This window comes from Branchiostoma lanceolatum, chromosome 8 (assembly GCF_035083965.1).
Source record: "Branchiostoma lanceolatum isolate klBraLanc5 chromosome 8, klBraLanc5.hap2, whole genome shotgun sequence".
Lineage (NCBI taxonomy): Eukaryota > Metazoa > Chordata > Leptocardii > Amphioxiformes > Branchiostomatidae > Branchiostoma > Branchiostoma lanceolatum.
In genome coordinates this window covers 15,790,645-15,813,784 of record NC_089729.1, presented here as the reverse complement: position 1 = coordinate 15,813,784, position 23,140 = coordinate 15,790,645, and the positions used below count along the sequence as shown (strand labels likewise).

At 43.1% G+C, this 23,140-nt stretch overlaps 4 protein-coding genes across 4 annotated transcripts; 3 read left to right on the top strand and 1 right to left on the bottom strand.

The window, feature by feature from the left end:
* Positions 1–2,585: 2,585 nt before the first annotated feature.
* LOC136440750 (uncharacterized) lies at positions 2,586–6,011 on the top strand. Its single transcript, XM_066436855.1, has 6 exons — positions 2,586–2,670; positions 3,134–3,388; positions 3,754–3,918; positions 4,303–4,474; positions 4,779–4,813; positions 5,194–6,011. The coding sequence occupies exons 1-6, from the start codon at positions 2,659–2,661 to the stop codon at positions 6,007–6,009; spliced, it is 1,455 nt and encodes a 484-aa protein (XP_066292952.1). The 5' UTR covers positions 2,586–2,658; the 3' UTR covers positions 6,010–6,011.
* An 833-nt stretch (positions 6,012–6,844) lies between these two features.
* LOC136440748 (caspase-3-like) lies at positions 6,845–9,284 on the bottom strand. Its single transcript, XM_066436854.1, has 2 exons — positions 8,748–9,284; positions 6,845–8,308 (listed from the first exon to the last, which is right to left on the bottom strand). Exons 1-2 carry the CDS (start codon positions 9,232–9,234, stop codon positions 7,713–7,715), a joined length of 1,083 nt encoding a protein of 360 aa, XP_066292951.1. The 5' UTR covers positions 9,235–9,284; the 3' UTR covers positions 6,845–7,712.
* Positions 9,285–11,664: 2,380 nt separating this feature from the next.
* Positions 11,665–17,053, top strand: LOC136439512 (uncharacterized). The gene is made up of 4 exons (XM_066434930.1): positions 11,665–11,669; positions 12,009–12,525; positions 13,245–14,015; positions 14,105–17,053. Exons 1-4 carry the CDS (start codon positions 11,665–11,667, stop codon positions 16,400–16,402), a joined length of 3,591 nt encoding a protein of 1,196 aa, XP_066291027.1. The 3' UTR covers positions 16,403–17,053.
* Positions 17,054–17,814: 761 nt separating this feature from the next.
* On the top strand, positions 17,815–21,975 carry LOC136440811 (acid sphingomyelinase-like phosphodiesterase 3b). The gene is made up of 8 exons (XM_066436931.1): positions 17,815–17,958; positions 18,651–18,870; positions 18,993–19,098; positions 19,533–19,674; positions 19,813–19,985; positions 20,256–20,436; positions 20,924–21,051; positions 21,470–21,975. Exons 1-8 carry the CDS (start codon positions 17,892–17,894, stop codon positions 21,854–21,856), a joined length of 1,404 nt encoding a protein of 467 aa, XP_066293028.1. The 5' UTR covers positions 17,815–17,891; the 3' UTR covers positions 21,857–21,975.
* The last annotated feature ends 1,165 nt before the right edge of the window (positions 21,976–23,140 follow it).

Below are 23,140 nucleotides of genomic sequence, written 5' to 3'. Positions count from 1 at the left end.
CACTGGTGTCTTAAAATCATAAAATATAGAGTGGCTGTTCCAAAGTGAGGGAGAATAACCTCATTAATAGCCTTTATCCGCCTGTGTTTTGGCCTGCCCTAATTTATTGGGCCATGGATTGAGTAAATAGATCTATAACCTAACCTAACGTGGACCTAAGGTGTTGCCAAGGGGTCCGTTAACTGTCCTTTCTCCGAAATAAAGGCGGGACCTTTACTTGTACCGACCACAGCCCGTCCTGTTAGTGTTATGATGTACTATCCGGTTACATAATGATGTCATCATTCGGTACTTTCACGACTTCCGCTTTTTAGCTCAGAGGTTCAAAGCCACCGGCGTGGTTTTAGTTACGTGTCAGTGAGCTCCGTCTAAAGAGGGTGTTTCAAACGTAACTTCTTGACTGTGAGAGTGGTTACTTTGTCAGCGGTGTTTAAAGGTAAGGGCTTGTAGTACATTCCGCATTATAATCAGTTGTAGTATTTGCTGTGTATATATAGGTACACGCACTCTTATCTTAGAGCAGCTGATATCTTGCTGTGAAAAAAATTAAGGTTTAGACTAGACACAAAACCCTGGCCATGTTGACAGACATATTGTCAGCTAGTTACACGTCATTGTTATCAATGTTGATGATATGTCACATGGAACCAAATGCCAAGTAATATCTAAAGCACACGAAATTGAGGATGTCTAGAGCAGACATTCTGTATACATGGACCAGGTACAAACTTCGGAAACGGCATGTTTGTATTCGCAACAATTTTAAAAGCCCTTAAGACGAGTTGGGGTTACCGAAGCGCACAATACAACAACGGTCAACGGTCTAGGTCTGCAAAGGACAAGGTACACAGGGTTAAGATAACATTCACTCTTTTCAGAAGTCATGGTTGATTGAAACCTATTATATCATATATCGATAGCAATATAAGTGTTCCGTAAAAGAAACAAAAAGAGAGAAAATAGATGTGAAGCTAGGTGATAGCTACATGTTTTTACGAATTCCAAATAAAAACAAGAAAACTGTTCTCTTAAAACCTTCAAGACACTGAGTGACATGGACATGTGTTTAATGATGGTAATCAACAGAATTTCATGTACATCTTGTTTATTTTGTGAGTTTACCGTACCATGTATGTTGTTAGTTATCACAAGCATGCTTGTCTGATGTTCCCAACTTAAGTTTATACACCTGTCGAGTCCTGTCTGGCTGATGCTCTCCTCAGAGACACAGGAAATGGTTTTGCGCTGACTGACCCAGGAAAGACGGGGGGGGGGGGCACCTGTTTGTGATGTCCATGTATGTAGGACGGGGCGAGAAAGGAAAGGGTGGTGTGTCACAAAAGAAGAATAAGCTCTGCCATGTCGTTTTCACATGATGGCATATCGGGTTTCATGTTTGCCTTAGCAGGGCGAGAAATTATTTTTGGGAATAGGTGCACTGGTACACCTGACCTGGAAATTCAATCATAATGTCAAGTAGAATGTCAGAAAAACAAAATTACAAACCTTACTGCCTGTCTTTTAGAGCGAATTCCGAAAGTTTATAGATAATTTCAACATTTATAGAAAAGTAATATAACACAGGTTCATAATGTTATATTTTTGACACTTAGATGTCCCTATAACAATGGGGGGCATGGTAAAGTGCATCGGGCGAATCGTAGGTGCACAAATGCAATTTTGGGTGCATAAGGTGCATAATATACACCCAGTATTTCGAGCCCTGCTTGTTCAACTGTTCTTGTAATCGATCCATGCACAAGTTTGGAAATGTATGACGTAACGTTGTAAGTAAAACAAAATGAAAACAGTGGTATCTGTTAGGATAATTTTGAAAGCTTTCCCGGTATAATGTTTGTGTCTCTAGATCTAGCGAATGTCACCTGCTATCCCTGTAAAATATTTGACGGGTGACAGCTTAGCAGACAGCTTATGGGGCTCAGAACGGATGTTATGTCTGCAAGCGAATTAAAACAACGACTTCCTGACATCGACCAATATCAGCACGGGACGGTCCATTATCAACCACAAAGGGAGCTACCTAAAACCTGCAATAAAGATTTACCCCTTACACCAATCCTTATTGATCCTTAACTTTAAACAGCTGTTTCATATATGTTGATATATAGACAAAGACAAAGTAATCTTTGAATACAACCTTACAGCCAAATGTCAGTACATGGCTTCATGTTATTTACCTGTTTTATCCTCAGTGACCAAAGATGGACCCAGTCATGGCAGACATGGCAAAGGTTCTTATAGAAACCTGCTTCGGTGAGTACAACGCAAAGTACAGGAGAACAGAAGAGGGTCTAAGGCAGCTACTGCAGACAAAGTACAATGACAACATCGACGAATTCAGAGAGCGTTTTTTCAAGCCAACATTGCAACTGTTCAAAATTCTACAAAACCAGGTAAGACTTTTGCTGGTTTGGGTATGAATACATTTGTGTTTTGTCCCTTATTCCTAGTTGCCTGTTGATGCAAACAAGACAAACATTTGGTAAGATGAATTTTACTGATATTCACTGCTGTTTTGCTATTTTGTTGACATATCCACTCATCTTTTGCCTTTGTCCTCAGGGGTTTCCTCTCGTCACGTCAAAGTACAAACTGGTTCACCTGGTTTCTCCAGAGATACCCTACGAGGCCGGTGACATGTTCTTCCAGGTACGTTGAGGGGCTTACAATAAATGTCTCATAGATTTAATACATAATACTGTAAGTGGTTCTTATCGAAGAGAATTACAAACACAGTATCATAGTTTTATGACACCAAAGAGCCGCCGATCAAATTGCAACTTCCCTTTTTATGTTTCTATCCCATCCAGCAACCCTGAAAGCGATAATGTACCGAAAGTAAAATAAGAAAAAAAAAGATCTTTTCAGTTCTCAGGTCTAAGAATCAATATTATGATGTTGGACTGCATACATGATGGTGGCAATGATCATGATTTGTATTTGCATACTAGTAGATATCTCATTTTGGCGACGCCCCAGGAGCGGGTCTTTAGTATTGGGCAATTGAGTTGCAAAATATTCTTAAAATTGCACAAATGCATTCCCTTTGGAATTGTTTTTTGGCAACACCTTGTTGAAACTGACAACTAAAACACAATATGTCTTTTTGCAGGTGGGACAATCACAGCCTGGAACCCTGTCCTTGAAGTTCACCAAATATGATAACGTCCGAAACGTCATCAGACTACAGAATTCACACGTTCCTGAAAAAGACTACCGGACAGCATTTACGGACCAGTATTTCCAGGACCTTCGGACGCTGGCTAGCAATACTGGCAATATCGGAGATGTGCTGATGAGAACGTGTATCGTCATCACCAAGGACGGGGCGGTGTCGAGAGTGGAGACATCGAATATAATGGACGAGGTAGGGTATTTTGTGTGTCGCCATACTTTTTACATGTTTACATTTTGTACTAAATCATCCAAGATCGCTATAACGTTATACTTTCAAACCATACAGAACTTGTAAACGTATTAAGTTTAACGTTTTTCCTTGCAACTTTAAAATCTTTTTCTTTTGTCATGCTTAATTAAGGTTTTCAAGCAGCTATGTAGTGCAATGCGGCTTTGCTACAGATCAAATTTCACTTTGAAATCAGGACTTATCAAGACTGCTGAATTCACTCACTCCGCTCACACATTTGGTACTTCATTCGTTAGAATTCCTTACACTGTACATATAAATCAGCATCTCCTTTACAACCTTGCTTTATTCTTTCTTTCTTCCAGACGCATGTAAACGTTATCGGCAGCATGACTCCGGAACAGAAGCATGCCATCGCCGAGAAACTGGACAAGGACCCAGTCCTGAGAACATCCGATGATCGGGACGACTGGCTGGCTCTGGCTGAAAGGCTGGCGACTGAAGGAACTTTAGAAGCAGGATTCGCAGCGGTAAGTTTCTTTTCTCATAATTGAAGATGATATAATCTTACTTAGAAAGGACTTATACCAAAAACGGCTTTGAAATGTTTTCATATGCAATGCATTTAATCTGATATGATTGTAACATCTACTAACAAAATTCCACCAGGATACATAATTCCGCCACCCTGAAAAGATACGTCCAAGCAGATCTCCAACCCAACGTCCCCCAGAAAAATGCACTCCTACTTATACATGTACATATAAACTGTGCATACCTGGGAGGTGCTGCACTAGAGATCTGTCAAACACCCTGTTTTATTAAAATGGTGGATTTATGTAACCTGGTGGATTAATGTTCCTGGTTACATGCTATTTTACACATACCATAACCTTCGTTTCTTTACACCCAAGAAAATGAACGCATGCGTTGCACAAGGCAGCCCTACGATGAAGCTTCTTGAGATGCTGGGAAGACGTGACCCAAGATACCCCACGGCCCGTCTTCTGGACCATCTCAGGCAGATGAAAAGGAACGACGCCGTTGAAGCATTCAACCATGCAAGTGAAACAAAAAGAAGAAAAGGTACATTAGACTTACAGAAACGTCTAAAATGTTTATCTATTAGTTTTCCCGCCTTTAGTATCTCGCACCTGCGCACTAGGAACCCCGGATGTAGTTTTCTTCTCTGTACAGAAAGTTCTGGAGTTCTGTCAATACAACACGTGAGTTCATATACGTGTATGAGTTGTGATCTTTACCTAGTTTTAGTCAGGAAAATAGAATGATAAGAACAAATCTGTGTACAAAATACGTTTTTGTCTTGACATATGCCGTGACAGTGTTTTCTTGACGTCTGATTTATGCTCTATTTTGTGTTTTGACACAGACTTTCAGAAAACCCGCGCCCATACAGTCAACCTGGTAAGTTGATGCAAAAATTCTGTACTATTTTCATATAACATAACCAGATTGTAACAAATTTTTATCAGTGAAAGATTTGAGTGTCTTAAGACGTAGCCTCGAACAAAATGAACGGTAAGACACTTCTGTCATCACATGAAAATGAACCGCAAATACTAGTTTAACTGCAATCATTCAGATTTCAAACATCAAATACCATTTATCATGGTTTTCACCATAGATTTACACACATACTGGTAAAATGGGACTCCCAGTGCTACTACTAGTCCTCCTATTATTTTGTCACAAACATATCAATAATAGGTAGTTAAAGAGAAGATTGTAAAGTGCAAAACAAAATGTGTTTAGTTTGTTTATACCTCAATGTGTTTGTGACATAGGGCGAGTTGGCCATGGGACTGCCGAATACGAAGCTTTCCAAGGAGGAGTCTGGGTCTGACCCCTGTCTCCCGGACAGCGCCGACAGGCTGCACTCTGATGCCGAAGGCAACTTAGCGGGTGACAAGACCCCCTCCTTCCTCAGTCAGTCTTGTCCGCGTGGTGTCCTTCAGCGGAGCAACACGGTACCTACACCACCGCAAGAACGCCAGCCAACAAGTGTACCGGTACAGCCAGTGTCAAACACGTTGCCTACACCGACACAGCAACAACCTACAAGTGTACTGGTACAGCCAGTGTCAAACGCGGTGCCTACACCGGCACAGGTCCAAGAGCAGACAACTGTACCGATACAGGCAGTGAACCAACACACCGAACTGTCATCTCCACTGCAGCAGATCAGTCAGCCTCATGACGTAGTGAGCGAATCGCTGACTGTAGACCTTCACGTAACCGGCGCGCCCAATGAACTGCAGGCTACGCCTGAGTACCCGATGCCAAACGACCTCCCGGATAACCCCGGGTACCCAGAAGTTGAGGCCGCCGTTGCTAGCTCTGACAGAACATTCCAAAACCCACAACCCATCCACGAAGATCCGGTAACCTCACAAATTGGTCAAACTCAGAACGGCGAGCCCGAGAACAATCCGAGCTATCCGGCAGTGAGCGAGGCAGTCATTGGTCCGACAGCTTCTCCTCAGCTGCCGTTGGACACGGGGAATTCAAATAGCAGCGGTGGCACAGGATTGGTAGGTCAGACGGCCACGGAAGCCAATCAGGAGTACCCACCCGTGGAAAGTGCAGTTCAGTCAAACTAGTAAAGGTACGTAGAAAACAGAAGTAATTGTTGCATAGCTTAACATGTTGAAAACCGTGTACATATGAATAAGATGTTTAAGTAGTCTCAAGCTTGTTGTGAACGATTTTGAGTATTGTAATGCATTGTGTGAAATATGTATAAAACAACATTTTTTATTGTTCTATTCCGAATTCCTATCACCACTCGCTAAGAATCTCAAAATGTTGTCAGTTGATTTGGTAGCTATATACCTTCAACAAATGGAGTGATGTAAAAAATGTAAGCATGTTACTTCACCATATTATGTTTTTAATGTATGCGTGCAGTGCAAACCGCCCTAAATAGCCCTGGGTAAATAAGATAAAAATGAAATGAAAATATTCAGATAACAACTGCATGTTGGCAAATAACTGTCTTCCCTAGATGTTTTTTTTTTAAACAAAAGTTTAGACTTTCACACTTTCACATGTTGGAAAATATGTACTTAAGTTTTCTTTGGTGTATTTTGTCATGCACATGCTAAATGGTAAACGCTATACGATAGGGCACAAAACTTGCCACGGTTCAGGACTTGGGTTACATTGTCATACATGTAGCTTTCAGAACTAAAGCTTTAGTTCAAGAACATGATGTCTGAGAAGTCTAACGTCACTTGTACAGGTGTTATAGTTTGTGTAATGTGTGAGTTGTTTTTTTTTCATACAGAAGGCCAACTATATCTGACTTTCTCATATTGATTGGCGGCGTTTTGTTCGATGTCAGCAACAAGGACTGTTGGGCAACTGAGATTAGCACATCCGGCAAAGCACACAATGGATAATTGATTGTTGTAGAGAGCTGTTCAATATGTCGAGTTGATATACAGCGTATCAGGTTTCGTGACCAATGGTAGTTTTTTTCACGAAATAGATTACTAGTAAGTAATCTTCATGTATTTTGATTTCTATCTAGTTCTCATTACTTTCATAAGTGTTTACTTTTGGGACCGCATCTGTAAGCAGCGACACCTATAGCTGCAGTACAATGTGAACCAGTCAGAATTGCCCTGAGAAAGTTGACGGACGGTCACCGAAACGTCGGTTGAATAAAACACTTGGTTGTGTACAAAGAGTCTTTCATTCGTTGTTTATGTGTTATTTGAAACATTTACAAGTTTAGAAAATGAGTAGGCATAACATTTCAAAGACTTCAAAACCCTTCTCAATAGAAATCGTAGAAAGCAATGGCATCAATTTTGTCCACTAAACTACTGGAAATTTACTTGAATATGACTTGTACAATTATCATACCCACAAATTACACATTTCTGCATTGCTTCGTCACTACACCTAGGCTACTGAATAGTCTGCATGATATAAAGATTTAGCTCTATTCTTGCGTCTGTTATGCATGGTAAGCAATATACATTTACCTGTCTAACGTTACATGATTTGTTGATAAATTGTATTCACAATTTTTAAACAATTCTATGAAGACAGAACAAAAGTGCAAACAAACACCATATTCACTGTCGTTACAATAAAGTGGAATCTATGGTGCATTCTTTTAGTACAGTTCCTACCATGACTCGGCGCTCGAGTAAATATGTAACGTTACATAGAATGTGGGTACATTGCTCTGAAAATCAGTAGTCATAGACATTTGTGTGTCTCATTCTCCTGTACCAAAAAGATGCAACCAAAGTCATGCCCTGTTGTTACTGTTTCTTTGAATGATATTGAATCACTTTGTATTGAAGATAATCTGTTTGCGCAAAGTACTGTGGTTTGAGGAGATCCACCCAAACTTGTCGTCATTGATTTCGTTCATTTTGTCGCACACCATGGCCATGATGGTGGACAGATCGTGAGTTGGGCCGAACTCTGTCAGCATTTTTGCCAAATGGTGCACATAGGGAGCCCCGTCCTGGTCCCGCCTAGCCACATAGCCTGGGACCGTGGCCAGGCCCAGGAAGAAGTCGGCCTCGTGGCAGATGAAGGGGACAGGTTTGGCATCGTGGTCGCCATCAAAGCTCTCCCTCCCCTGACTTTTCTCTCCCTGACAAGCCTGGATGAAGAACAGCTTCGGTTTGCCTTTTAGAGATGGACATTTCTTAGCATTGACGGGCTTCATGAGCTCACAGATATCTATGCCTACGTCATCGGAGGAGAAGACCTTTCCCATGGTGCCGTGCGACATGATGCAGCAGACGAAACAGTCGTAGTTGGAGTGGTCAGCCTTGCCCTGGTCCTTCATAGTAGCCACCATGTTGGCATGGTCAAGGTCGCTGAAGGTCACGACGGTGAAACCAAGGCTTTCAAAGGTTTCTCGAAGGCGACCTGTATAAAATGTACATACGTGAACATTAATATGGTCTATCGACCTAACTTCATATCTATCTATCTATATCAAGGAACGTCTATCTATGCATTTATCTTTCTATATCAAAGAACGGTTATCTATCTATATACATCAATCCATCCATCCCCTCAGCTTCTCATGAATAAACAAAGGTTCAAACAAATCCATCCATCATGCAGTTTCAAAACTTTATCCAGTTGCTTGAGTAATTATTTTTGGCGTATCTTACTACCTGGATGTCTAACTTTCATCAACGTAAATCCATCCATCCATCCATTCATCCAATAATCCAATCGCCATTCATCCAACATCCATCCATTCATCCATCCATCCATCCATCCATCCATCCATCCATCCATCCATCCATCCATCCATCCATCCATCCATCCATCCATCCATCCTGATTTAACCCCTGACCTGTATCGCCTTCAGCCCCACACCGATCTCCCATGTCCTCAAAGTGGATGTTGTTGATGATGATGGCGACCCCACGCGGAGCGCGCCTCATGTCGTATGTACAGGTGGGCTCGGTAGACAAGGAGGCGATCTTCTCCTTCAGCCGTTCGATCTCCCTCTTATCAGCTTCCGTCCGGTTCATGAGATGAACGTTTTCTTCCTCCAGCCTTCGACACAGGTTGAAAGAGCATCCCTTGGCTTGTTTTTCGCGCGTAAGGTCCGTCTTCAGCTGCATATTTTCTGTTGCCACAGTCTGAAGTTGTTGTTCTTTGCTGATCAGGCTCTGTCGGGTGGCCTTATGTCCTGCCCGGAGGTCTGCATTCAGTTCAGACTGTATATACATGAGTTTGTTGAGCTGAACTAGCTTTGTCTGTAAGCTTTCGACGTTCCCCGTTAAACAAAACGTGGATGGCAATCCTCTCACTTGCAGCAGTGTCCCTTCCAGCATGTGATGTTCATTTGCGAGAACATTAGCGGCATCTATGAAATATGATGACCGCATAGAGAATGTAAGGAAATGGCCAAGCTTTCCAACTTTGTTAAATCATTCGACAACGCCACTTATTTTCGACTGTTCTGAAAATGCATGTTAGCTCTATAGTCTGTAATGTAGCCACGTTAACAGGGGTTCTTTTGCATGATTCTCAAACAACGGATTTATAATTGTTTTCTGTCTTGTGTAACATATAGTAGCAAAATACGTAATGCTGGTAAATTTTCATGTTTTGTGTGTCAAGAAGTAATGGCATGCAAACAAGGCGGGCAAGCGCGACTAGGAAAGTGAAACATTCCATTTAACAAAACTCCAAGGGTGTAGCTTTAATTCTTTTTATATGTAACAAATATTTGCACCATACATAACCCGTCACACCCAGAGCAGGGGTGACCCGGTGTGCTCTGGACATATTTTGGGGACATTATAGAAACGTATAAACGTATTTTCCGTCATTTAGTATGGTATAGTAAGATACTCGTGTGCACGGTATGAGCTAAGTCTACTTACATTCTGGTGCCCAGAACTCTATCAGTGCAGTTCCTATGTTTGAGAACATGACGAGCTGTCGTATTCCTCCACGGCCATCCTCCATTGTCATGAAATGCTCCTCCAAAAGTCGGCTGCTAACATAGTTCGGAAACCCGCTCACAAGAACACACGCGTTAGCATTCATATCGAAGGCAGCCATCTTGTCTTTTCTGACATGCACCCAAATTCCCATGCACGACGATTAGTAGTTCGACGAACTACTTAATTGTAGTACGGTAAAAGTACACTGAAACTAAAGCAACATTTGTTACCAGAGCTTCCAAAATTAGGGCATTATTTTTATCTACCTACAAGACGTGAATGTAGTAGACGATTTGAGGACCAAAGTCGCAGCTCGCTGTGCGATGTTTCCACTAACCTGCGTGTGGCTGAAGTAGCGTTAGCTGTCAGGGGATTCCCCTGTTTTAATCTTTGAGCTCGTCCTGCATACCTTCATCCTTACATCAAAGTGACCTTTTGCTCCGCTTACTCTACCATCAAAGGCGGTTAGGTAAGAATGGAATGTCTGAAATGTGACAAGCCCCCGCGGTCGGGTTATACAGGCGTAGAATTACCTTCTCCTTTTGTATTGTCTGTAAACATATTAAGCATAAACATTTCGGAAACGATTAAGTTTGATAATCTAATAAATCGTGGCTGCGTTGAACGTTGATACTTTATCAGTTGTATAGCATTATGTATCATTGGAAAGCGTATACATCACCCTTTTCAATGATACCATTTTGGTCGTGATCCTACATTCAAAAGTCGAATATCTGACCTGGCTGTGCGAGTGCGTCACAGAACAAAGGTGCCAAAAAAACCCTACTAACACAATGTCTGACGGTGGCAAGGGAATTTTGTCCTGTACGCGCCGCTTGGCAGCAGATATTTAGTTACAGCTCTGTCAGTAAGTAATGAACTATTTGTGTGGCATTCTTGATATCTAATATATGTAATCAATGTTTGTTTTCAATTGTGTCTTGTTAAGGGTTCTTGCGTATTTAATCGTAACATGTGCCTCCAATACATCATAATACTGTACGATGTATAGTACGTAGTGCTTAGACAAGGGAGTAGTCGGGCAGAAGATGGTTTGAAGTCCACGGTGAAGAAATCAACGGGAAAACCTTGAACATAAAAACACCGAAAACTTTAGCATTTAAACAGTATGTGAGAGTGATATGTGGTAATAAGAAAGCATGAAAAATGTTTTAGGCTAGGCAAAGTGTTACTCAAGCTCTGTGGAAGTTGCGCAGTGCTATCACAATGGCTCCAATAGAAATTCATAATAAAAGCCGATGGTTTTATCAATCGTCCCGTTGTTATATCAAGCTTTTGTTCAGTGTTTCATAAGTTTCAAGCTGCGTTACTTGAAACGATTGTTCATAATTCCAGAACGTTGCTAGCTGTAGATAGAATCTGAGCTAACATTTTTACGTTAGATAGTAATACCTTTAATTAACAGTGTTATCAACCCGTGTTTGAGGTATTAAAAATTCTGTTTTCCCTAAACCTGTTGTAGAGTGAAACTCGTTACCAGAAAGTAAGGGCATCCTCATTTGATACTTTTAAACAACGCTTACAGCTAGATGTGCAAAAGTTACGTGTAGCACTTTACTTCAGTGAAATATAACTAACTGCTGCCGCTCCGCATGACAGCGTAGCTGCTGTGTTACGCCGAAGGGCGGTAATACCGGCCGAAAACATAACTCGCATCCGACATAGTGGTTTCTCAGAAGCCCTATAACTCTTGCAAAGATTACGTCACAAGCGGTCATGTGTTTGACAGCAAAAGTTCGAGGGGCTCAGAACGTTTTTGTCCCTCGATGTGTACCATATTAGTTTATAACAATGGCGTAGCCTTTAGTTTAAATGCTCGATTGACATCGCATCCGGCCGGATACTAGGTGTGATGTTTGTCGTCGAAAATGATAAGATCAGATATTAAGAGCTCGTTCAGTGGCAAATACTTCCTCATAGAAACCCCTACGTACCCTGATCCATGTAAATTATCAACCTGGGAGGGGCTACGGTTTTTCGCAGTGACGTGTAACCACACCTGTTCGGGTGAAGAGGTCAAACAACCAATCAAACAGCAGCTTGCAGTCAGTGTTGCACTTCAAGCCTGAGAGGTTCCTGAGTACCGACCATGGGGAGTTTTGCGGTCTTTACAACTCTTCTGTTGTGTGCTCTAGCTACACGCTGAGGGATACACTGGTGAGGGCCCAGATCCCGAGGGAGAACAAGAATTTCATCACGAAAAACATCCCTCCGGGATCATACCCGTGCGGAAGAAAGTGCCTCACCTGCACATACGTCAGGAAGAGCAAGGATTTCCAAAGCCATCGCACTTCGAGACGCTACACCATCAGGGCCCACATCACATGCCGCACCAGGAATATCATATACATGATACAGTGCAAGAAATGCGGCATACAATACGTCGGCGAAACAGGACAAACATTGGCCAACAGGATGAACGGGCACCGATCTTCCATCAAGACGGACAAGGATACACCCATCGCAGCCCACTTCAACCAACCGAGCCACACCGTCGCGGACATGGAGGTCGTCGGACTCGAGAAGCTGGCATACGGCAGGACCGAAGACCTCACACGACAACGACGACTCAGCAGAGAATCCTACTGGATACATCAGCTCCGAACACTTCACCCAGAAGGACTCAACCTGGAATCACTGGAAATAACCAGGGTATGAGGGGACAAGAAGTATAGTTCTCGTCGTAACCGGCGCTAACACTTTGACTTGTAGTTGATTTACGCTTCGCATTTGCTGGTTACTAGTATCCTATGGATCCGAGCACTAACTTAGAAAGTTCGGTAGTCTGTTACATTCATGCTTTGTTTGTAATTTGATTGTATCTTGTACTTGATTCTCTGTATTTAAGCCACCTAGCGGCAGACTTCCTGTTCATGTATTTAGCTTCACTCTGCTTGTACGGACCACTCTCCTTGACTTTGTAAACACGCATACCATTGTAAACGTCCACCATGACGTCATAATTGTAATGTGCCTCCTCCACCAATGTATAGTAAGACCCTCATGACATGTACAATTGTTCTAGAACAATAGATAAAAGTCATATCATAGGTCAAACATCACTATGTATATTTTTCTTACTCCTTTTTATATATTTCTTCTCTCTCTTTTATTTCTTTTTATTATTTTTATTTTTAATTATCTTTTTTATATATCTATATTTTTTTCCTCTATTTCTTTATTTTTTTTTTTCTTTTTTATTTTAATTCTATGCGCCCTGCACTAGGGAGGCACAGAAAAGGTATAAAAGGAGGAGTGGTCCGATCTCTGTCATTCTTGAAAAAGACAATAAAGTCGAAACCGGTCGAATACCAGTCTCCGCTGTCATTTTCCCAGAACTACCAATGATGTCTACCCTTACAATTTGGGAGGATGCTGTATCCACGGCAGAAGCCAAGCGATCCAGCCACGAGACTTCGACGTCAAGAATACGTGACGAAGAGAGACAAGCAGAGAAGAAGAATGAGAAGAAAAGACAACGGAACGGATCTGAGACATCCGTTCCAGAACAGGAACCAGCACGGAAGGTACTTATCTACGCTGTACGCCAAGACCCCCTTCCCCCGAAGAACACCACCGCTCTACAAAAGGACCTGATCAAGGCCACCGACAAGAGCCTCCGTTACCAACTCCACCGAGAGACGCTACAGAAGTACTTGGATGAGCACCTGATCCCCAAAGGCCTGGTGATCGAGAAGAAACCCATGTTGGGTAAGACGAACCCAGAGTTCGATCGCCGCTGGGACGAGACCCTCAAGGAAACATCGCGCACCCTGATGGGTCTGATCATCGACTTCTACGGATCAGCAGAAGATGTCCTGGACAACACAATCGCGGGCCTCAATCGGAAGACAGAGGAACTTCCTCAAGAAGAACGGGAAACCCTTGAAAAGAACGTGGAAACGTTCAAGAAGAGAAAGGAAGCCGCCCTCCTCAAGACCAAGGAGAAAAAGTTCCAGCGAGATCGTGACATCGCCGTCAACGGCCCCAGCAAGAAGCGTCCAAAAAACGGAAGTACCCCTCCACAGGAGGGGTCCGACAACAAGGAGCAGCCACGGCAGCGCCTCACCGACAAAGGCGACGAAAGCAACAAAAGCGCCCCATCGGCAAAGAAGGACAAACGCCAGAATGCACCAGAAAAGGTACGCAAGCAGGCCAACGCAAGGAGGAACCCACGAGGGGGCTCCATAAGAAGGCTCGTGCTCGCCCTCGGCGATTTAATCGCCAAAAGGCCATCCAAGAAAAACGCAAGAGGAGGAAAGACAGGATACGGAAGATACGCCGCCGCAAACTCCTCGAAGCAGCAAGGAAAACAGTGGTAAACCTCTCGGACATACCACTCACCGACACTGACATACTTGCACTTTCTAAAGGACTCAACTTCTCCCCCTCACCCACTGATCTCAACCGACAACAACTCATCACAGACCTCCACGCCTTCTTCAGAAGACTTCGATTGCGGGAACTATTTGCTGACCACGACAAAATGGAGACCCAAAAATTCAAGGTCAAAAGCAAGTGGACTCCCCCCACCCACAGAGATCCGGCGCTAGACACCTTCATCATGGCAGTCGAAAAGGAAATCCTAGAACACAAGGAACCTTCACCAAGACTGTTCAAGACCAACATCTGCAGTGCAGAACGCGAAGCCCTTGCGGAACTCAGCCGAAGAACTGACATCATCATCAAACCCGCAGACAAGGGCTCCGCGGTAGTGATCATGAAAAGAGAAGACTACATCCAAGAAGCACTACGTCAACTCTCCAACAAAGATCACTACAAGCACATCGACTCCTGCCCCACGGAGGAACACGCCGCGCTGGTAAGAACAACTCTCTTTAAACTTCTTAACGAAGGAACTATCAGCGAAGACGAGTTCAACTATCTTGCGCCCGTACACCCAAGAACGCCTGTCTTCTACCTTCTCCCTAAGATCCACAAGGAAGGTAACCCGGGCAGACCAATCATCTCAGCCAATGACTGTGCAACAGAAAGGATCTCTGAATTTGCTGACCACCACCTCCGCCCTTTGGTGCAAAGACTACCATCTTACATCAAGGACACTACGGACTTCTTACAGAAACTCAACAAACTCGGGAAGATTTCGCCAACCGCCAAACTGGTCACCCTGGACGTGTCATCCCTCTACACTAACATCCCAACAGAAGAAGGTATACAAGCGTCTCGCGAAGCGCTCCAAAAGAACCCTTCAGACGTTCCCACCGAAGCCATCTGCGACCTACTGGACAGGATCCTGAACCTCAACAACTTCGAGTTCAACGGAGGACACTACATCCAAGTCCAAGGAACGGCTATGGGAACGAGAGTGGCGCCTTCATACGCAAACATCTTCATGGGAAAATTCGAGGAACAACACGTCTACAAGAGGAACCTCAAACCACTAGTCTGGTGGAGGTACATAGACGATGTTTTCGCCATCTGGACACACTCGGAAGAAGACTTCAAGTCATTCATAAAAGACCTCAACACAGCACATCCAACCATCAAGTTCACGGTAGAAACCTCCACTACATCTATCAACTTCCTGGACGTCACCATCAGCGTTTCGGAGGGAGCTTTCACCACGGATCTCTACACAAAACCCACAGATAAGCACCAATATCTTCTAAGGAACCCTTCCCACCCCACCCACTGCAAACGGGGTATACCTTTTGGACAATTCTTACGCGTTCGTAGAATCTGCTCAGACGAACCCAAATACAGGGAACGAGCACAGCAGCTAAAAGAACATTTCCAGAATCGAGGCTATGAAGACGCCCTCCTGGATCAAGCTGCACAACGCGCCCAAGACCGCCCAAGAGAGGAACTCCTAGGAGCCAAAAAGAAAAAGGTTGCCTCGCAAGACAGACCAGTCCTAGTCACCACCTACAACCCACATCTACCACCCATCAACAACATTCTCAGAAAGTACTGGAACATTCTACAACTATCACCCAGAACACGAGAACTCTTCCAAGATCCACCACTCATCGCCTACCGCCGCAACAAAAATCTGAGGGATACACTGGTGAGGGCCCAGATCCCGAGGGAGAACAAGAATTTCATCACGAAAAACATCCCTCCGGGATCATACCCGTGCGGAAGAAAGTGCCTCACCTGCACATACGTCAGGAAGAGCAAGGATTTCCAAAGCCATCGCACTTCGAGACGCTACACCATCAGGGCCCACATCACATGCCGCACCAGGAATATCATATACATGATACAGTGCAAGAAATGCGGCATACAATACGTCGGCGAAACAGGACAAACATTGGCCAACAGGATGAACGGGCACCGATCTTCCATCAAGACGGACAAGGATACACCCATCGCAGCCCACTTCAACCAACCGAGCCACACCGTCGCGGACATGGAGGTCGTCGGACTCGAGAAGCTGGCATACGGCAGGACCGAAGACCTCACACGACAACGACGACTCAGCAGAGAATCCTACTGGATACATCAGCTCCGAACACTTCACCCAGAAGGACTCAACCTGGAATCACTGGAAATAACCAGGGTATGAGGGGACAAGAAGTATAGTTCTCGTCGTAACCGGCGCTAACACTTTGACTTGTAGTTGATTTACGCTTCGCATTTGCTGGTTACTAGTATCCTATGGATCCGAGCACTAACTTAGAAAGTTCGGTAGTCTGTTACATTCATGCTTTGTTTGTAATTTGATTGTATCTTGTACTTGATTCTCTGTATTTAAGCCACCTAGCGGCAGACTTCCTGTTCATGTATTTAGCTTCACTCTGCTTGTACGGACCACTCTCCTTGACTTTGTAAACACGCATACCATTGTAAACGTCCACCATGACGTCATAATTGTAATGTGCCTCCTCCACCAATGTATAGTAAGACCCTCATGACATGTACAATTGTTCTAGAACAATAGATAAAGTCATATCATAGGTCAACTGAGGTCAGGGCTAAACGACCTGGAGGGCACCCAGAGCAATGTAGCCTAGCTAGTGCATAGTGAACTAGACCTTCAGATCAGGGCAACCTAGCCTATATCCAGGGCAATATGAGACCCTTAACGCTGATTGGTCAATATCTTAAGCTCAAGTTAGAGCGCCCTGCACTAGGGAGGCACAGAAAAGGTATAAAAGGAGGAGTGGTCCGATCTCTGTCATTCTTGAAAAAGACAATAAAGTCGAAACCGGTCGAATACCAGTCTCCGCTGTCATTTTCCCAGAACTACCAATGATAAGTTTCAAGCTGCGTTACTTGAAACGATTGTTCATAATTCCAGAACGTTGCTAGCTGTAGATAGAATCTGAGCTAACATTTTTACGTTAGATAGTAATACCTTTAATTAACAGTGTTATCAACCCGTGTTTGAGGTATTAAAAATTCTGTTTTCCCTAAACCTGTTGTAGAGTGAAACTCGTTACCAGAAAGTAAGGGCATCCTCATTTGATACTTTTAAACAACGCTTACAGCTAGATGTGCAAAAGTTACGTGTAGCACTTTACTTCAGTGAAATATAACTAACTGCTGCCGCTCCGCATGACAGCGTAGCTGCTGTGTTACGCCGAAGGGCGGTAATACCGGCCGAAAACATAACTCGCATCCGACATAGTGGTTTCTCAGAAGCCCTATAACTCTTGCAAAGATTACGTCACAAGCGGTCATGTGTTTGACAGCAAAAGTTCGAGGGGCTCAGAACGTTTTTGTCCCTCGATGTGTACCATATTAGTTTATAACAATGGCGTAGCCTTTAGTTTAAATGCTCGATTGACATCGCATCCGGCCGGATACTAGGTGTGATGTTTGTCGTCGAAAATGATAAGATCAGATATTAAGAGCTCGTTCAGTGGCAAATACTTCCTCATAGAAACCCCTACGTACCCTGATCCATGTAAATTATCAACCTGGGAGGGGCTACGGTTTTTCGCAGTGACGTGTAACCACACCTGTTCGGGTGAAGAGGTCAAACAACCAATCAAACAGCAGCTTGCAGTCAGTGTTGCACTTCAAGCCTGAGAGGTTCCTGAGTACCGACCATGGGGAGTTTTGCGGTCTTTACAACTCTTCTGTTGTGTGCTCTAGCTACACGCTGTAGCGCAGACGGTTTGTACAGTCGTTATTTATCCTTTCTGTCTTGAAACTTGTCCAAACGGATAGCTGTTTACTGCACTAGTACTGAAACGGGGCTCTGTATGAGTTAAGACGGAATGTTATAGATATAGTGTTTGATATGCAGTGCGGCCGTGGGTCAAATTTTATCAATCAAATAGTATTACCCAAATACCTACTATGCTCATTAACTTATCGTTAAGACTTCTATCTACGTAACTGCAGATATGAGGGGTATTGGGGAGGGTTAAAGTAGAAAGGTGGTGTATACGGCACACGAACGCACGGGGAACCCCCTTTGAACTCAATGAGGTCATAGGTAGGGTGTTTGTAGGGATAGAACATTAATGATATACTGGGTTTGCATTATACCAAGTGTCAGACAAAAGTGCCTCATGATACAGTGTATGTAAAAATATGACCGATAATTTTCAAGATTCAATTTTGAAATATTTCTAGGATGAGATTAGACGTTGCATGCTGGGATACACGAGGCACTATGGGTAACGTTAGCACAAGAGGAGGCATGCGACATAGACCCAATACGCATGCACTACATACGTGTTGTCATGGTAATGATGTTGTTTTTTCGGCTTCGCTACCCATACTGCCTCGCGTCTCCCAGCATGCAATTGGATCAGTCGAAATGTCTATAAATAACCCATTTGTCCCAACTCTCGTCACAGGTGTCTTTTGGCACGTGACAGACTTCCACTATGACTTCACCTACCTGAACGGCGCGGAGAGCGGGAAAATCTGCGACTCACAGACAGCTGGCCAGCCCACACCCAACGATCCCGGAAACTGGGGAGACTATCTCTGTGACGCCCCCTGGCGACTTATCAACAACTCTGTGTACGCCATGAAGGTCATTGAACCCAACCCTGACTTTATCATCTGGACAGGGTACGTTCATTGAAACTATGCATCATAACTTTTGTTCTTGCCTGCTTCTTAAAACTCGTCTATCGTTTTCACTATTCTGCGGAATTTGCACTGCATTTTATCATATTTTCGTTATTTTGTAGAGACGACACTCCCCATATTTATAACGACAAGATGAACACAGACGTGGTGCTGGCCATTATAGGAAACCTGACGGATCTTCTTCGATCAGTCTTCCCAAACACACAGGTAGGACTGCCTAGGTTACCCTCTGTTTACTTACATAGCCATCTCTCACTATCAGTCCAACAATGCTTGGTATGCTTTCTTTCACGTTGCTATGACGTAATCTAGCGTTTACCTTGTTGATGGATTAAAGATACCTGCGAAGTCGTTTTGGCTCATGTGATTTTTAATGGTCAAAATATCTGATTTCCTCTACCTAAACATGCATGCTTTTTGCCTCATGCTGTATATCTCAGAGTATAAATCATTCATTTTATCATTATCTGTGCGATCTTCGACTTGAGGTTATACCAACATGGCACCGTTCCACCAACATGGTGGCGTTCCATCAACATGGCACCGCTACACCAACATGGCGCCGTTCCGCCAAAATGACGTCGTTACACCGACATGGCGTCGTGAAACTAACACCATCTTTCCGATGGCGTTTCTCCCAGGTGTACCCCGTACTCGGTAACCATGACTACCACCCGAAGCACCAGATGCCCCCTACACCCAACACGGTTTACAACGCCACCTGGAACATGTGGAATCAGCCAAACTGGCTGTCATCTGACGTAATGAACACCTTCGTTAACGGTATGCATAAATATACATATAAACTCTTTTGTTGCCTCAGCCAATGAGGTTATGTGTTTACTAGCATATGGTGAGATATGGATGGAAGTCAACTTGACCTCTAAAAACAATAAAATGGTTTTGTCCTCACCCCTACAGGTGCTTACTACACGATGCAGATTAGCCCCGGTCTCAGGCTCGTTGGGCTAAACACCGTGTACTACTACACTAACGACAAAGTGACTACGCCTACTGATGGCAATACGGACCCAGCGGGGCAGTTTTCCTGGCTAGAAGGAGTTTTACAACAGGCACAAACGGACAATGAGAAGGTTAATTTATTTCCTTCATCCTATCTACTCATATTGAATTTGACACATACGATGTAGAACAAAAAAGTGAGAAACAAACAACTAGTACTGTAACAGATTGTCCAACTGGTCCCTTTCCTGTGCAGAAAAAAAAGCAAATACTTAAATCTTCTGCTAGCTGTGACCATACATACGGATAGTTACGATCTCAAACAAATAAAACACTATAGACCCTACCCCACCCCTTAGGCGTGGCCAAAAAGATGTTTACAAAAAGTTTTTGTTCTGTAGGTGTTCCTGATTGGTCACGTGCCGCCAGGGTTTTTCGAACGATACCAGGGCAAGAGTTGGTTCTACCCAGAATACAACAGGCGCTACCTGCAGATCATCGCCAGATATGCTGACGTCATCAAGGGCCAGTTCTTTGCCCATCAACACTGTGACAGCTTCAAACTTTTCTATGACGATGAAGGTGAGAGGACGATAACCTTACAGCTAGCTTCGATGTACATCCTGTTGCTATGGTTTAGGCCCATTCAAAATACACCCTTTGATATCGTGTTACGTGTAGTGTTTCCTAATGCTATGCAGATTATATTGTGTGAAGAAAACTTGCGAGCCAGAAAACTGATGAATTAGTCCACCGTGGGGGACCTACCAGAAGTATACAGTATGTTGTTGTTTACAGAAGAAGAGTCTATTTTGAGATGGCTTCAGAACTAAACTCAGCGGACTTTTTGCAGATTGTTTTTGAACTATAGATTAACACCACAAATACGAAGTAATGATGCAAATATGCTAAAAATTGGTCTTACATGTTATTCACATGAAGCTTTTGTTTTTTAGTGAAAATAGTCTAAATTATAGTGCCAAAATCTTAAATAGAGTACCTTTAAATTGGAAATTGTGTTTTGTAGAAATGAACGGTTGTAAACATTTGTTTCTGTTTGTTTGTCCAGATAAGGCCGTAAACTCTATGTTGCTGGCCCCAGCCGTGACCCCGTGGTCAACCACGCTGGCCGGAGTAGGAGCGAACAACCCCGGAATCAGACTGGTCAGTTACGACAAGAACACAGGAGATCTGACGGTTAGTATGACTGGACAACTCATTTTATTGCTTCATTGAAAACTAATTTCTGATGCGTTCATTATTGCATCATGTTAGGAGGTTAAGTCTTCATGGAATCATGTCGATATGTCGATTTAATCATGCAAATGTAGAAGGCTTTTACAATTTTAGAGTGAAATAGTCATGATCATACGGTTTGTTTTCAGCGAAATACTTTAAAATTTAAAATCCTACCTACATCACTTAGTGCATAGGGCGGTGCCAATCTCCTTTTCTATGGCCCTTGGGCCACACAGTTGTGTAAACACTGCAGCATGGGACTGTTCCACTGGTAGTGGTGTTCCGCTAGCATACTCTTTACTCATAAGTGCTATTTTTTTAATCAGATTTGAAATACTTTGCAACTGAGTAACATGTTTTATCCCTCTCTCACAAGGATGTAAGCCAGTACTACTCCAACCTGGCTCTAGCTAACATGCAGGGTTCCCCGTTATGGGAACGCGAGTACAGCCTCAGGGAAACCTTCAATCTTCCCGACGCTTCGCCGGCATCACTTCAGGACCTCCTTGACAGCTTCAGCAACACGTCATCCGACAACTTCGAGAAGTACTATCTCTACAACTCGGTCAGCCACGACCAGTCTACATGTGATGAGAGCTGTAAGGTGGCCCAACTGTGTGCCATCAAGGAAGTCGACTATGACAAGTATCAGGACTGTATCAACGCAGCTACAAGTGGTGCGAAAACTGCTCATGTTTCTACGCTTCTCAGCTTCGAAATATTCTTTCCTTTTGTCGTGGCAGCTTTTGGCCTTGCTGCCTGACAGTTAAAGTGCTATTGGAGCATACTGTAACGATGTGCAAATAATTCTAAAATGTGTTTCTGAAAACCGATTCAGTACAGTTAATTACTTAGATGTATATGCTTTATAGTTTCGAATTTTTCAAAGTGAATATCACTGATCTTACCTTTAAGGAATGTACTGATAGCTTAGCATTTTCTATGTTTAACTTAGTTCACATCATGTTTGTTAATGATCTTAGTGAAAACAATGTTTTTTTGCGTGGGAAACCTGCAGCTGAGCTCGACGAAGATGCCATCTTATTACACCACTCCAAGTAACAGAAATATGACAGAAGTATCAGAATCATGAATAAATGCTGCTCCCTTAAATGGATTTGCAAATAGAATTCAACCTGTCTTATTCAAAACCAATTTGGTCTCTTAATCATTTGTGACCATTTGTGAAAAACCGATGGTACCATTACAATATTACTAGCAAATAAGAAGTACAAGAAACAAGTGTTTTAACGTCTAGAATGTGCATACAAATTATGACCAACGACATGTTCAATTAGGAATGACAGAGAATATTATGAATTTAGATAACCACATGTACATGCTATTCATCTGGTAGCATGTTATGTTTTATTAAATCCTGTAAAATCTACACTATCATAAGTGCAAGTACGCCTAAAAAAGTCTTCAAATGGATTTTTTAAGACTACTATCTTAAATAGAGTTTTTTTCCGTCACGTAGCGATTTTTTTGACAGTTGCAAGTTGCGAATGGACGCGAACTAGTTTCAAAATAGTTTCCAATATTGGCCCCCTATTTGGAACCATTAGTCGCATATAGATCCCCATTAGTCTCCAAAAGGTGCCATTTATTCCGTAAAAGGTTTATTTGCTCTAATAAATCTATAAGCATATATCATTACACATACATGATACAAAACACTTAATGGACTGAAATCTGGTATATAGTTCGTGTCAGTTCGTTTTGGTAATTGCTGTGTCGGCTGCCTTCTTTTCTTTCCGTGTTTATAGTTGCTCTAAGCTTCTTCTACTGGAGCCGACCTTCAGATCGGCGTGGCAACGTTCGGCGCACTTGAAAATGGCGCTTTAACTGATCGAGCTAGTGGGAAAGGTAGAAGCCGCCCGCCCTGTCGGTAGAGGGCGCCTTTGTACTGCCACACCATACTTAAATACACATTCTATGCTACTCTTCTACCAGGTCTTCAAATTGCCCCCTGTCCTTCTTTAAGTGCCAAATTGAACTTTCCTTCTTTATACTAAAATCTGGTGAGGGACCTTCGTGGTTTCTT